Genomic DNA, 16,836 nt, shown 5'->3' on the forward strand with positions numbered 1-16,836 from the left:
GTAAGGTTTTATTGCAAACTGTTAGTCTCCTAGTAATATTCAGTTATTATAAGCTTTACTATTAGTTCTTTACTTTAACTAACTGCGGAAAAAAGCAAAACCAAAATACAATAATGAGGTGGTACTTGTTCATTATTCGGTACCTCGTCGAGAATTAAAACTGTGCTTTTTCCTGTGGCTACTGTAGAATGGTCAAGAATCTCCGATGGTAGAATGGTGAGCAAAGCTCATATGAAAATGGTTTTTTTTTGTAAAAAGTGGTACTAGTTGCCCTCAAATTTTTTTCGTCACTTAAAAAGGGCACTATAAACTTTTGTTTTCGTTCAAATGAGCCCTTTCGCAATATTCTAGGACCACTTGTTCGATACGATCACCCCTGGGAAAAAGAAAAAAAAAAGACACACGTCCGTGATCTTTCTTCTGGCAAAAAATACAAAATTCCACATTTTTGCAAATAGAAGCTTTAAACCTCTACAGTATGGTTTTCTGATACACTGAATCGGATGGTGTGATTTTCATGAGGTTTCTATGTTTTTTAAGGAGTGTTTCCCCTTTTTAGAAAATAAGACAAATTTTCTCAGGCTCGTAACTTTTGATTGGTAGAACTAAACTTGATGAACTTATACTTATATATTTAAAATCAGCATAAAATCTGATTCTTTTGATGTATCTATTGATATGAAAATTCGGTTTTTTAGAGTTTTGGTTACTATTCAGCCGGGTCGTCTCTTACTTGCAGTTCGTTACCACGAACTGTTTGAAAAGCTTGGAAGTATAAAACGATATCATCATAGTTACAACTATGGTTCATAACCCTTAACTAGAGGTTTGCAAGAACACCACTCGTATGTTCCTGCTCCAAGCCCCCTTGATAAGCTACAAAATGAAGGTACAAAAACCAATATATAAAATCAGATTATTAGAGGCGTGGTTCTGTTAGTACAATGGTGGATTTCAAATTAGAGTGTCTTGGGTTCGGTTCCTAATTGTTTTTTTTTTTTAATCACGGTTTTGTCCCCTTCTATATGATCATTTTCAGATAATTTTATTGTTTTTATAAATTTGATGCACTCATTTTTAAAGCACGTCCTGGGATGGTATTTTGTCAAGCATTTTGTTTCAAAAGGGAATAGAGGTCATCCAGTTCATGGTTTGCAAAATTTGCACTTTACTGAAAAAATATAAATGTTTTTACTTTTATAACTTTAATAAATCAAATAATATTAACATTTCGATTACTAAATATCAGTATATGTATATTAAACTGACAATGCATTGTCATTTGTATTTTTTCAGTAAAGTGCAAATTTTGTTCTGGCCTTGGGAAGGCATAAGAGTTTTGCGCCCAACTTACGTTAATTTCTGCTCTTTTTCAATTTGACTCGGTTATTTACTGTAATTTCTGTTGGTTTTGGGTTTTATTTATTTATCGATGCTGATTTGTGGTAGTTTCACGCTGGGAAGATTATTTGATTTTATTTTTGCTCATTTTTTGTTTAATGGAGTTCTTTACTTTTCTTTGAAAATTTTATTCTGTGGAAAAAAAATTTTTAATTAATTTCTGTTCGTTTTATATTGACATAGTCTTTTCAGGGAAAAAGAAAATAATACTTTAAATCTTTTCGTTTTTTTAAGACTTTATAGTTTGACCTGCTATTTGTATGCTGGAGAAAAGTTTTCAGCCGTTTTTAACAACATACACCCTTTTAAAAATCTAGACACAAATAGTACTGTTTAATTTAGTTTCATACCTCCTCTAGTTGACCTGAAATGGAAAACTTGATACCATTCGCAAAAAAATCTTTCCGCAAAAAAATGTTTACTTTCTTTGAAAGCTTGGATACACCTGCACTATTTTGATTTGGTTAGGTTTTATGAGCAGAAATGGGAGGGATGGCGTGGGAGGGTGGGAGTGGAAGGGGGATTGGTTGACCACAAATCACTTTCGACTATTAAAAAGGGCATCAGCCCTTCCTATTTTCAATCGAATGGGCCCTTTTCGAAGTTCCCACGACAACTCCTTCGATACGAAGTGCCCTGGTCTAAACAACGACAACAACAAAAAAATAATACATTATACCCACTTCGATCTTTACTATAAAAATGTCAAGCCTTCCAATCACTTTCGACTATTAAAAAGGCACTAGGCATTTCGATTTCAAAATTTTGATTAGATGTGTTTGGGGAAAAAGTGGGTTTGAGAGGGGCGGTAGTCGCTCTAAAATCACTTCAAAACATATTTTCTATCTGGAAATCAACTATGCTGAACAAAATGGCTATCTCAAAATTTTTAGTGATTCTTCAATCACTTCAAAACGCTCTTCAAAACAAATTTTCTATCTTGAAAGTAACTAAGCTGAACCAAGTTAAAGTGTGGAAATTTTGATGTGATTTATGTGGCAGAATGAGGGGTATGGGTGTTGGGGCTAGTTGCCCTTCAGCCACATTTGACGGCTTATTATAGCCCTATCCATGTGAATTTTCAATCAAATGAACTTGTTTTATCGCTTTTACGACAACACCTTTTTAAAAAACCTTATATGCCCCCAGGGCATAACTTAAAACCCTTGCCTTGAGGGCTGTGGGGGAGTGTCCTCCTCAAAAACATATTCCCTATCTGGAAATCAACTACGCTGAACAAAATGGCTATCTCAAAATTTTGATTGGATGTGTTTCGAGAAATGATGGGCGGGGGGGGCTAGTTAACTCCAATCACTTTCGGCTATTAAAAAGGGCACTAGCCCTTTGAATTTCCAATCGAATGAGACTTTTTTGAAGTTTATAAGACAACGCCTTCTATAAGAACCTTATATGCCCCTCAGGGCATAACTTAAAACCCCCAACCTGAGGGTTGTGGGGGAGTGTCCTCCCCCACAATATATATGTATATATATATATATATATATATATATATATATATATATATATATATATATATATATATATATATATATATATATATATATATATATATATATATATATATATATATATATATATATATATATATATATATATATATATATATATATATATATATATATATATATATATATATATATATATATATATATATATATATATATATATATATATATATATATATATATATATATATATATATATATATATATATATATATATATATATATATATATATATATATATATATATATATATATATATATATATATATATATATATATATATATATATATATATATATATATATTTACTAAAATAGATTAGAAAGTATGCCTTTCGAGTCTGTATGTTTCAAGCAAATAAGTTATGAAAGTGGCTTATTGTTTACGGATAAATCTTATACTTCGATTTCCTTTCAATTTCCGATCGAATGACCCCTTTTGGAAACGACAACGCTTTCTATAAACACCTTATATGCCTTCAGGGCATAAATTACAACCCTTACCCTAAACTCTGTTAGGGTGGCTGTCATCATCTAAGACCGAATTTCCAGAAATTTCAACTACGTTAAACAACATGGCTATCTCAAAATTTTGATTGGATGTTTTTGGGGAAATGGTGGGCTTGAGAGGGGCGGTAGTCGCTCTTCAATCACTTTCAACTATTAAAAATGGCCCTAGCTTTTTCAATTTCCAATCAATTGAGCCCTTTTGAAGTTTCTACGACAAAACTTCCAATAAAAATTTTATATACCCAGAGGGCATAACTTACAATCCTTGCCCTGAGTTCTGGGGGGGGGGTCATTCTCAAAGACCTAATTTCCAGAACTTTCTACTACGTTGAACAAAAAGGCTATCTGAAAATTTTGATTGGATGTGTTTGGAGGAATGGTGGACGCAAGAGGGGGGTTAGTTACCCTCCAATCACTTTCGACTATTACAAAGGGCACTAGACCTCTCAATTTCGAATTGAATGAGCCTCTTTTGAAATTTTATATGCACCCAGGGCAGAACTTACAATCTTCGCCCTTGGGGCTCTGGGGGGTTTGTCATCGTTAAATACATAATTTCCAGAACTTTCAACTACGTTAACAAAATGGTTATCTCTAAACTTTGATTGAATGTTTTTGGGGAAATGGTGGGCGTAAGAGGGGGGTTAATTACTCTCCACTCCCTTTCGACTACTAAAAATTGGAATTTTAATTTCCAATCAAATGAGCTCTTTTTGAAATTTCTATAACAACTTTCTATATAAACCTTATATACCCCCAGGGCATAACTTACAAACCTTGCACTGAGGACTCTGAGGGGGTTATCATCCTAAAAGACCTAATTTCAAGAACTTTCCACTACGTTGAACAAAATGGATATCTCAAAATTTAGATTGGATGTGTTTGGGAAAATGGTGGGCGTGAGAGGGGCGTTAGTCACTCTCAAGTCACTTTCGACTATTAAAAAAGGAACTAGCCCTTTCAATTTCCAATTGAATGAGCCCTTTTGAAGTTCTATGCTTTCAATAAAAACCTTATACGCCCCCAGGGCATAACTTACAACCCTTGCCCTGAGGGCTGTCGGGGGGGGGGGGGTGGTTTGTCATCCTTAAAGACCGAATTTCCAAAGCTTACAACTACGTTGAATAAAACGGCTATCTAAAATATTGATTGGATGTGTTTGGAAAAAAGATGGGCGTGAGAGGGGGGTTAGCTGCCCTCAAAACACTTTTGACTATTAAAAAGGGCACTAGCCAACCCTTGCCCTGAGGGCTTTCGGGGGGGGGGGGTGGTTTGTCAACCTTAAAGACCTAATTACCAAAACTTTCAACTAAGTTTAATAAAATAGCTATCTAAAATATTGATTGGATGTGTTTGGAGAAAAGATGGGCATGAGAGGGGGGTGAGTTGCCTTCAAATCCCATTCGACTATTAAAAATGGCACTAGCCCTTTGAATTTCCAATCGAATGAGCCCTTTTTCAAGTTTCTACGACAAAGATTTTAATAAAAACCTTATATGCCCCCAGGGTATAATTTATAACCCTTACCCTGAAGACTGTGGGGGGAGTGTCCTGCTCAAAGGTATAATTTTCTTAACTTTGAACTGCGTAGAACAAAATGGCTATCTCAAAATCTTTATTGGATGTGTTTGGGAAATGGTGGGCGTGGAAGGGGTGTTAGTAGCTTTCCAATCACTATTGACTATTGAAAAGGGCACTAGCCATTTCAATTTCCAATCGAATAAGCTTTTTAAAGTTTCTACGACAACGCGTTATATAAAAACCTTATATGCCCCCTGGGCATAATTTACAACTCTTGACCTGAGGGCCGCGGGGGATTTCATCCTCAAAGACCTAACTTCCAGAACTTAAAACTACGTTGAATAAAATGACTATCTCAAAGTTTTGATTAGATGTGTTTGCGGAAAAGGTGGGCGTTAGAGGCGGGTTAGTTGCCCTCTAATCACTTTCGACTATTAAAGAGGGCACTAGCCCTTTGAAAGAGGCACTAGAGGGCACTAGCCCATTTCCAATCGAATGAGCCTTTTTTAAAGTTTCTACAACAACGCCTTCTATAAAAAAACCCTACATGCCTCCTGGGCATAATTAACAGCCCTTGCCCTAAGGGCTGTGGGGGATTGTTCTCAAGAATATATTTTCTATTAGGAAATCAACTACCTTGAACAAAATGGCTGTCTCAAAATTTTGATTGGATGTGTTTCGGGAAATGAAGGGCGTGGAAGGGGTGTTAGTCGCTTTTCAACTATTAAAAAAGGCAATAGCCCTTTCAATTTCCAATTGAATGAGCCCTTTTGAAGTTTCTACAACGCTTTCAATAAAAACTTTATATGCCCCAGGGCATAACTTACAACCCTTGCACTGAGGGCTCTGAGGGGCTATCATCCTAAAAGACGTAATTTCCAGAACTTTCAACTACGTTGAACAAAATGGATATCTCAAAATATTAATTGCATGTGTCTGGGAAGATGGTGGGCGTGAGAGGGGCGTTAGTCGCTATCTAATCACTTTCAACTATTAAAAAAGGCACTAGCCCTTTCAATTTCCATTTGAACGAGGCCTTTTGAAGTTTCTACGACAAAGCTTTCAATAAAAACTTTATATGCCCCCATGGCATAACTTACAACCCTTGCCCTGAGGGCTGTGGGGGGAGGGGTTGTCATCCTTATAAACCTAATTTCCGAAACTTTCAACTACGTTGACTCAAATGGCTATCTAAAAATTTTGATTGGATGTGTTTAGGGAAAAGGTGGGCGTGAGAGGGGGGTTAGTTGCCCTCAAATCAATTTCGACTATCAAAAAGGGTACAAGACCTTTGAATTTCAAATAGAATGAGCTCTTTTTCAAGTTTTTAAGAAAACGATTTCAATAAAAACCTTATATGCCCCCCGGGGCATAACTTATAATCCTTGAACTGAGGGTTGTGGGGGAGTGTCCTCCTCAAAAATATGTTTTCTATCAGGAAATCAACTACACTGAATAAAATATGACCCAGGGCATAACTTAAAACCCTTGCCCTGAGGGTTGTGGGGGAGTGTCCTCCTCTTTACTTAGTCCCCGTTTCTTGTCTCGTTCTCGAGTGTCCCCGTTCTTTACTTAGGCAGCGCGATGGTGCTGCCTATGATTTATACAAATACTTCTATATAAACCTTATATGCCCCCAGGGCATAACTTACAACCCCTTCACTGAGGGCTCGGAGGGGGTTATCATCCTAAAAGACCTAATTTCCAGAACGTTCAACTACGTTGAACAAAATGGATATATCAAAATTTTGATTGGATGTGTTTTTGAAAATGGTGGGCGTGAGGGCGTTAGTCGCTATCCAATCATTTTCAACTATTAAAAAAGGCACTATCCCTTTCAATTTCCAATTGAATGAGCCCTTTTAAAGTTTCTACGACAACGATTTCAATAAAAACTGTATATGCCCCAGGGCACAACTTTCAACCCTTGCCCTGAGGGCTCTGAAAGGGGTTATCCTAAAAGACCTAATTTCCAGAACTTTCAACTACGTTGAACAAGATAAGATAAGATTTATTCATAACCAATTAATCATACAAGAAAATACATTGTGCTAATCCCCCAAAGGCTCCTAGGATAGAAAATAGATATCTCAAAATTTTAATTCGATGTGTTTGGGAAAATGGTGGGCGTGAGAGGGGCGTTAGTCGCTATATCCAATCACTTTCAACTGTTAAAAAAGGCACTAGCCCTTTCAATTTCCAATTGAATGAGCCCTTTTGAAGTTTCTACTACAACGCTTTCAATAAAAACTTCATATGCCCCAGGGCATAACCTACAACCCTTGCACTGAGGGCCATGAGGGGGTTATCATCCTAAAAGACATAATTTTCAGAACTTTCAACTACGTTGAACAAAATAAGATAAGATTTATTCATAACCAATTAATCATACAAGAAAATACATTGTGCTAATCCCCCAAAGGCTCCTAAGATAGAAAATAGATATCTCAAAATTTTAATTCGATGTGTTTGGGAAAATGGTGGGCGTGAGAGGGGCGTTAGTCACTATCCAATCACTTTCAACTATTAAAAAAGGCACTAGCCCTTTCAATTTCCAATTGAATGAGCCCTTTTGAATTTTGTACGACAACGCTTTCAATAAAAACTTTATATGCCCCCACGGCATAACTTACAACCCTTGCCCTAAGGGCTTTGGGGGGAGGGGTTGTCATCCTTAAAGACCTAATTTCCAAAACTTTCAAATACGTTGAATAAATGGATAGCTAAAAATTTGGATTGGATGTGTTTGGGGAAAAGGGGGGCGTGAGAGGGGGGGTTACTTGCCCTCTAATCACTTTCGACCATCAAAAAAGGTACAAGCCATTTGAATTTCAAATAGAATGTGCCCTTTTTCAAGTTTCTACGACAAAGATTTCAAACCTCATATACCCCCAGGGCATAACTTATAATTCTTGCCCTGAGGGTTGTGGAAGAGTGTCCTCCTCAAAAATATATTTTCTATCTGGAAATCAACTACGCTGAACAAAATGGCTATCTCGAAATTTTTGAGTGGATGTAGGGGGGGCACTGTTGGGTGGGTGGGGGTTATGTGTCCTCCAATCACTTTTTTCTATGAAAAAGGGCACTAGCTCTTTAAATTTCGACTCAAATGAGCTTTTTTTGAAGTTTCTATGACAACACCTTTTTAAAAAACCTTATATACCCCCAGGGCATAACTTAAAACCCTTGCCCTGAGGGCTGTGGGGGAGTGTCCCCCTCAAAAACATATTTCCTATATGGAAATCAACTACGCTGAACAAAATGTATATCTCAAAATTTTGATTGGATGTGTTTGGGGAAATGATGGGCGGGAGGGGAGCTAGTTGCCTCCAATTACTTTCGACTATTAAAAAGGGCACTAGCCCTTCGAATTTGCAATTGAATGAGCCTGTTTCGAAATTTCTACGACAACGCCTTTTTAAAAAACTTTATATGCCCCCAGGGCATAACTAAAAGCCCTTGCCCTGAGGGTTGTGGGGGAGTGTCCTCCTCAAAACGTATTTTCTATCTGGAAATCAACTACGCTGAACAAAATGGCTATCTCAACATTTTGATTGGATGTGTTTGGGGGGGAAAATGGGTATGGGGGGCTAGTTTCCCTCCAATCACTTTCGACTATCAAAAAGGGCACTGGAACTCTCAATTTCCAATCAAATGAGCCCCTTTTAAAGTTTTTACGACGACCCCTTCCATATAAAGTGCCCTGCTCTAAAGGAAAAAAAAAAATAAATAGTAAATTGTGCCAACATCGTTAGTATATGCCATCCGGGCATAACTTAAAACCCTTGCCCCGAGGGTTGTGGGGGAGTGTCCTCCTCAAAAACATATGTTCTATCTGGAAATCAACTACGCTGAACAAAATAGCTATCTTAAAATATTGATTGGATGTGTTTGGGGGAATGATGGGCTTGGGGGGGGCTAGTTGCTCTCGAATCCCTTTCAACTATTAAAAAGGGCACTAGACACTCCAATTTCCAATCGAATGAGCCCTTTTTGAAGTTTCTACGACAACTCCTTTGATCCGAAGTGCCCGGGTATAGAGAAAAAAATAAGGCAGGTTGTGCCCACGTCGTTTTTTACTTAGGTAAATCAATCAATAAATGAAACCAATCCATTATTTTTATGCTGTTTAAAGACTGTAAACTTATTATCTTTATGCCTAAATTTTTAAGATAATTTTAATTGTATACTGAAAGTGGTTGATATCACAGCTTTTGTAGGACTATGACAAGCGTTATAGACGATCTCTCTGGTGTGACGTTACTTGTTTACTTTTGACTCCTAAATTAATTTTCCTGTTTTTTTATACTTGGGTTTTGTGTGTCCAATAAATCGCTAGTTTTCTGTAATCCTACAAACATAGGGAAATATTAAAAGTTGATTTATTTGCATTAGTCTTATTGATATATGTTAGATAGGCTGTGAAGTAATAATTTTTGTTCGTTTTAAGTTTCAACTTTGCTCTTTACTTCCCTCGAGAAAACAGTTTTTTTTTAATTAATTAATGATGTAGGGACAAGGTGAACATGCTACTCGATGCCTTTTTTATGCTTTTCCTAAATATAGTAATTTTTACAATCGCGAAGCAAATTTAACGCCCTTAAATGGACCCTGAAGTGACACCTTACTTTTTGGAAACATCCTTATTCTGGTAACCACTTTAAAACGTTCTACAACTCTTGCTACATCATTCCTAAGAAATTATCGCCTTTCTTTACACCTCCCCCCCCCCCAAAAAAAAAAAATCGAAAGAAGTTTGTGTCAGCAAGTGTTATAGAGTTTTTAAAAGTAATTTTCCGAATAAGGAATTTTCCAAAAAGTAAGGAATGTTACTCTAGGTGACACTTAAGGGTCCATATAAGGGCTTTAAATTTAGTTTGTGAGTAATACGATTATTATTTTTTAGAAAGAACATAAAAAGGGCACTGAGTAGCGTGTTCAATTTGCCCCTGCATCAGTAATGAAATCAGAGAACTAAGTTATGCAAGTTGCTTATTGTTTACGGATAAATCTTATACTTCAAAAATGGCAAGCAACTTTGATTGGCCGTCGGATTGGCTTAAAACTTTCCGGAATCGTTCCCTGGACCAAAGGGATCACACGTTTTGTTAGGAGGGGTAGGATGTTAGAGGATTGAAAAAGGAATTACAAAACAGTTGTTCTCTCATCAATTTAAAACTTATAGCCGTAAGTCAAAGGCCAAGGGGATTAATGTGCAAAAAAAATAGTTTGGGGCACAGGTTTCCCAAAAATAGGACCCGTAAAAGGACCGAAGCCTTTTTTTCCTTAATTGTCTTGAATTTTTTTTTCTTTAGTCTACAGGCCAAGGAAACATCAATGCAAAAGAGGAAAGTGTTCCCAAAAATGGGGCCCAAAAGGCTCAAAAAAGAGCTAAGAAAACTTTTTGCCTGAATAATAATTCGATTAATTTTCCACTTACCACTAGGATAAAAGTTCCAAGACATTCTGCAACGAACTCTCTGAAGATAAGACTAGATACTCTCAATTTGTTCTTAATTCCTCTGTCCATTTGGAATATATCTGTGCTTGTACTGTAAGCACTCAAGCTTGATGGATACTTATTTGCTGTGCCGTCGGGGTCTGTCGAGCTAGAAAGATACCTTAATATAACTAAAAATATATATATTGCTTAAAAAAAATCGTGTATAAAATACTTTAAAGAAGTAAATTAAGAGAACGATTGTAGTTAAAATAAAGAGAATATCAGGGATATTTTAAATTAACAAAAATTAATAAGCAACATGACATGGGTTTAGCATTGTTCGGCCAAAGACTGCGACTGATAAAACAAATTAAAAATTATCTATCAGTTGTAGGCAGGGCTGTATCCTGTTTTTTTCCGGGGGAGGGGGCGTAATATTATGAGGAACCTAACAACTTGTTTGCTTCCATATAATATTCCACAATCATTAGAGCAAACGTAATTAAGTATCGACTTCTCAATAATAATAGGCCTACTTACTTTCACAGCTAGACCCACCCTCTCAAAATCTAAATAAGTTGGACTCTATCCAAAATGGAATCCTTGCTCCACACCAATAGAAAGAAATAAAGTTTCTCTGCTCAGATCGAGGCACCATTGAGTTGCGTTGCAACACTGCAATTTTTTTTTATCCATATTAGCGGTTTGTAGCTCTGTAAAGACAAGAGAAAAAATAAAATGGTTGTTTTTTCAGCAACATCTGAGTATCATATATGAGAATGAAAGGTTAAAATATAATGATATGATCAGTTGATCACAAAGCCGTAATAACAGATGAGCAGTTTGAAAAATAACGGTAATTATTGGAGGAGATTTTAACCAATTGGGATTTCAAGGATCCTCGGTGGATAGCTCCCCTCTTCTCGTTACCTACTTGCCTTGCAGTTAATTGTTTTTGGCGTTAGCAAAAACAAATTAACAAAAACAATTAACAAAAGAAGCAAATCAGCAAAACAGTTGGGAAGCAAATTAGCAAAAATAATTTCTAATTGTTTTTATTCTGGCAACTAATAGTTTTGCTAATTGTTTTTGGGAGCGACTTGAGAAAAATAGTGTCTTAACTTTGAAAAAAAAAATTGAACCCAAAAATTTAAGACGAAACAATCAATCAATTTCATAAGGTATCAAACATCATTTCTTGCCTTTTACCAAATTTTAAGCTGCTGAATTTGTGAACCGAGTATTTACATGTAAAAACAAAAAACAGTTTTATGAGGATGTTTTTCCATTGTTAATATAACATCATTACTGTCATTAGTACATCCTTATCTGTCAACCTTATTTTACTGTACTTGTCTGTACTTGTGCTGAAAGCACTTAAGCTCGATGGATATTTATTTGCTTTGCCACCCCAGTTTATCGAACTAGAAACGTAATATAATAGTGTTTTTGTTAACCTATCCTTCAAATTCAAACGACATATAAATACTCACAACAGAAGCAAGAAACTGAAAGAACTGCGACCCTTGCAGTAGTAAGAAGATCTGGGTATATGAATGCAAAATCAGCTATGGTATTATGAGGAAAATTTTTAATTTTTATCGAAACATGTTATCAGAATTTTATATTTGACATTGGCGCATCATATTTTCTTTACTTTATTTGTGTTTGGCCGTCAGTTTTTTCTTATCACGTAGATTCACTGGAACTGTTGCAAAACAAAGACATAAGGGTATTGACATTCAGTGAGATATCATTTTGTTTAGTCGGAAAAAGCTTCTCCGTAATGTTTAATCCAATTCCAATTTTTAAAAATATGCCCTTGACGTACCCCAACAATAAGATCTAAATAAAAGAGATTAGTTAGACTCAAGAGGGCAGCTTTTTCTGTGAGATTTTAAAAATGAAGCCCCGTTTGCCTTGGTAAGAAAAATCGCAAAACCCAAGATTTATAAGGCTGGCAAAGGTAGGTGTGCATAAGTTAATTTCAGTTTTGGGGTTAAATTTGGGGGAGGTTGGAAAACTTCAACGAAACTTAGAAAAGCCATACTTTGTGAAAATGCAGGAAGTTAAAAAAAACCTTGTAGAGTTTAGGTGAGCATAGGGCTCAAACTCCTCTTCCCCAGTACGTTCCTGGACAGACTCGAAAGTCTCTCACATAGGACTATACCTCTTGGAAGGGGTATATTCCTTCCAAGAAGTCAGAAATGCCTGTCATCTTGTTTGCCATCTGATCCTACGATAATGAGACTTAGCCTGCCCCCCCCCCTAGACCCTATCTTATAACACCAGCCGTTTGGTCATGGATTCCTCCAAAGTCAAAACCTGTGTATACAAGCGATGCGAAGTATATAAACATACCTGTCATGATCATGACCTTGAAAGTGTCAAGTATAAGTGATGATACTTGATCAGATCAACAGCTCAAGATATTCTGGAGACATTTTAAGATGTTCCTCAAGAAATTTATACAAGAAGAAAGGATAAACACGAGATAATGGAAGGGTTTAACGTACCTCCAAATTAACCAAGGGCACATGTCAAATGTGATTTATGCAGCAATGAAAGCGGCATGACAAAACTAGTGTAAATCGCTTTAAGGAGTTAACCGGGTCAACCAGCAAAACATAAATAGCAAAACAGAGCAGTGCTTTTCGATCCGGATTTATGGAATAACCATCTCACGACGGTGAATTCAGCTTATGATAGATTTTGACTAAAGTAGAACACAAAGCACACATGCTCTTTGAGGATTACGGAGCAGAAGGAAAGTAGCATAAAAAGAGCGATATGTGACATACTTCAACATCTTTGGGCTCGTTTTGCACATATCTCGTTTTGAATACTTATCAATCTGCTTTATTTAAAGTTCAAGGGTTTAAGTAAAAGCTGTAGATATTGAAGTGTATGTAGGAGTGCCAATTAGGGGCAGGGGCATTTGCCCCTACATTTTGAGAAGTACCTTATTGGAAGTGTTTTCCATGAAAAATGCCTTTTTAGTGTTTTCGTTGAAAAAATCAAAAAATTTCTTTTAAAAATACCTCCTCCTAGCTTTTAAAAAATACCCTCTCCCTTACATTTTCGTGAATTGACACCCCTGAGTACGCACCTGAATGACATCCCTTTAATTTCCCCTTTGTTTACTAGATAACCTTCAGTTATTTTTCAGTTAGGGGGTATTCAACCATTTTTCTTGTCCACTTCATGGCTGTATCCCCTATAAAGTAAATACGCCTCTGAAAAATCGACCAGTTCTAATCACTAACTAGGGTAATCCCTCTAATTTTATGATGGGTTTGCATAAAAATCAGAGCGAGTGCTTTTTCGATTCCACGGACAGTGATTTTTTTTGTCATTTAATTTATTTAATTTTTTTAGGTGTTAGTTATGTTATGCCCTTTTTGAGGTGTCTAGTTTTCTATATATTTTTTACAAACAAGAAAAATTATAATTTTTCCCCCTTAAAACTTTCAAGGAGGAGATGTCTTTCAGCGTCTTTCCAATGACTCTGTCTCACAACTTTATTTTTTAAAACAATAAAAAAAACTTTAGCGTAAATTGCGAGGCGTTGAGGAGGGGACAGCCCCTTCCATATACGGAATAATTTCTGTTCGTTTTAAGTTTTAATGTCGCTCCTTACTTTCAGTTTAAAAAACTTGTTTTTTTTATTTAATTTAATAAAACTGTATCTTATTTGCCTACTAATTTTTATTTGTTTCCAAGTGAAATTGATTATATCGATGAGCAAAGCGATTCTCTTCTTCATTTTCATAATTTTGAAAAGAAAACTATGAGAAAAATAAAATGACATATGACTTCCATGTTAATCACGGCAGTCACATCTGCACGTTTCTTTTTCACCATTTCTAAGAAAATGAAGTAAGAGGGACGCATTAAAAAGGGCAAAAACGGGACATTTAAACCAAAAATAAATTTTAGTTTCAAGTATATAGTCTTGCCTAACAGCAACTAAATAAACAAAATAATATTATTTTTCAAATGGAAGTAAAGAGTGATAATGAAATCATATGTGAAGGAGATTAAACAAAAAAGCTAAACATTTTCTCAACAACCTTCTTGTATTATACCATCTGCCTTTAAAGCATTGATGCAGAGAATCGAACTTCATTTTAAACAACAGGAAACAATCCTTGTTTGTTTTAAGTATTAACACCACTATTTAAATTCATTTGCAACAACTTTTTAAAATTTGATTTAAATTTGCTTTAAAATCATAGCCAGGGCTCTTTTAAATATGGGTGAGGGGCTGATACATGTTGCTATCTATTTTCATCGGCAAATAATTTCCTTGATTTAATTATATTGGTCTTTAATTTTATATTCATGACGCTTTTAAATACTGTAGGGCGGCTGAAACGCACCTCAAGCCCCACTCTCTATGTTCAAGTTATTTTTTCTTAAATACTTATTTGAGAACAATCGGTCCTGAAAAAGTACAATCCAGAAAACCTTTGAGGTTTCCCTCAATGCAGTTTTCCCCCTCCCTCTTCTGTGCAGATAAGTACACGAATGAAATATTTTCTGCAAAATTTCTGCAAAATTTTCACAATGAGAAAGGAGCTGTAACCCCGCAAAAACCGTATTACAAATTTAGCCCAAATATGTAAAAATTTAGCCCTACTGTCCGAATGACAGGAAGTTATGGGGTTAGACTCCCCTTCATATTTATCTGAAGGGTCTCTCATGAAAAGTTAGACAAATTCGAAATAAAATCCATTTTTAGGCTTCAGGCACTCCCTCCCCAACCCCAGAAAAATCTCCTGACATATTCCCCAACAGCTGGAGTGCAACTATGCAGTACTGTACTTAAATTAAAAAAAAAACTAAAAAAAAAAAACAGTTAAATTTCGATTAAAACAATGGTCTAAAATAACCGTTTATTTCGTAGACATATTGACAGTGTTAATTTTTAGTAAGAAAAGGCCACCGTGCAGCATTATGGACACCAAAATTTGGAAGCTTGAGAAACGGACTTTTCGATATTTTCAAATCGATTAACTGGCACAGAAATTTCACTCGACCAGATTTTGGCTCTTTTCGGGCCAAAGTTGTCACTTTGTGGGAAATAATTACAGAAATTATTACTTTGCTGTTGTGCATTAAACTTTGTTGTTTAAAAAGAGAATTAAAACATCAATTTCTGGTCAAGTCAGCTCTCTCCCGAAATTTTGCGGACACTGGTTCGATACGATCCGCCCCTTGGAAAGAAAGCAAAAAAAAATCCTTTACAGGATTTTCTGGTGTATATCCTTTACAGGAAGAATGTAAAATTTCTTATATTGAAGGTAGCCCATGACCCTCCCCCTATGAATAATTAGGTTTTAAAATATCCCAGCATAATTTGTAGATTTTAACGAGCTTGCCCTCCAACCAAAATTACTTCCTGTATATGTGTCAGAGTATAAATTGAAGTCTGAATTTACATAAAAAAAGGTCACTTTTCTTTATTTTTTATTTTTCATATATCGAAACGTTTTTTAAAAACAAAAATAACAAATATTTACTCAAATGTCAGCTGCTAATCCAAAGAAATGTTTCCACGCTCATCCGATGTTAGAACACGTTTTATTAGAATGAAAATACAAGATCTTTATGTTTCTCCAACAAGTGGCGCAAAATGGTCTCCAGCCAAAATTAACATGAAAAATATCTTTCGATAAATTCAGGAGAATCTTATCATTCTATAATCATCTATTCATAGGACTATTGATTAGAATAAACATATTTACAATATATGGAAATAAGTATTTTTCATCTGAGAATGTTGTCTACTGAGAAGAAAGACCTGAAGGGTTTTACGCAAGGAGCAGGGAAATAGCACATTCCAGTTTATTTTGACAGCTCATTTTAACAAGAGATGACTTTTTAGCGAAGTAGTATATTTTATTTTGTTCAAACAATTTTGATGACTATCAAGGAAATCTATACAAATCAGAATCACCTTTTATAATGGAAAAAGTCAAAATTCTCCGGGGGGGGGGGGATTGTCTTAAACTATTTTTAGGAAAACGATTTTTATTCGCACATTCAAGTAATACCTACTCAACTTTGGAGACAAGGCTCCACTACCTCTCGTCTTAGGATTCACCCATGCTGCAATAAATCTATAAATTTTAATTTTCTTATTATTTATCAATTCTTGTTTGGCTTTTTCTAAAACAAACAAAATTTATCTCTAAAGTTTTACTGTCCACAATACTGCAAAGGCTTATTCACAATAAGGTTTAACTAAATTGACATTTAGATAGTGCTAATTTCAGCCAATCAGATCTATTATGGAACTTTCTGACTGGCTGAAAAATACGATGAAAAATTCTGATTGACTCAAGTTAGCACTAAATAAATCTAGATATTAGCAAAATCTCATTGTGAATGGGCTTAATAGAACTTTTGTATGACGTTGTTACTTCAGATT

The 16,836-nt window shown here is 35.5% G+C and overlaps 1 protein-coding gene across 5 annotated transcripts in view; it reads right to left on the bottom strand.

The window, feature by feature from the left end:
* The window catches only part of LOC148948872 (aquaporin-7-like), a 209,774-nt gene that overhangs the window by 58,988 nt on the left and 133,950 nt on the right, over positions 1-16,836 (bottom strand). For 4 of the 5 annotated variants that reach the window (XM_089094777.1, XM_089094779.1, XM_089094775.1 and 1 more), the window contains exon 2: positions 10,398-10,566. In XM_089094777.1, the coding sequence (XP_088950903.1) occupies positions 10,398-10,566 (169 nt within the window). Of the gene's footprint in view, positions 1-10,397; positions 10,567-15,925; positions 16,078-16,836 lie in introns of those variants that run through there. The other variant, XM_089094778.1, reaches the window with a different exon arrangement.

This window comes from Artemia sp. Qi Xiang Cuo, chromosome 9 (assembly GCF_049724085.1).
Source record: "Artemia sp. Qi Xiang Cuo chromosome 9, ASM4972408v1, whole genome shotgun sequence".
Lineage (NCBI taxonomy): Eukaryota > Metazoa > Arthropoda > Branchiopoda > Anostraca > Artemiidae > Artemia > Artemia sp. Qi Xiang Cuo.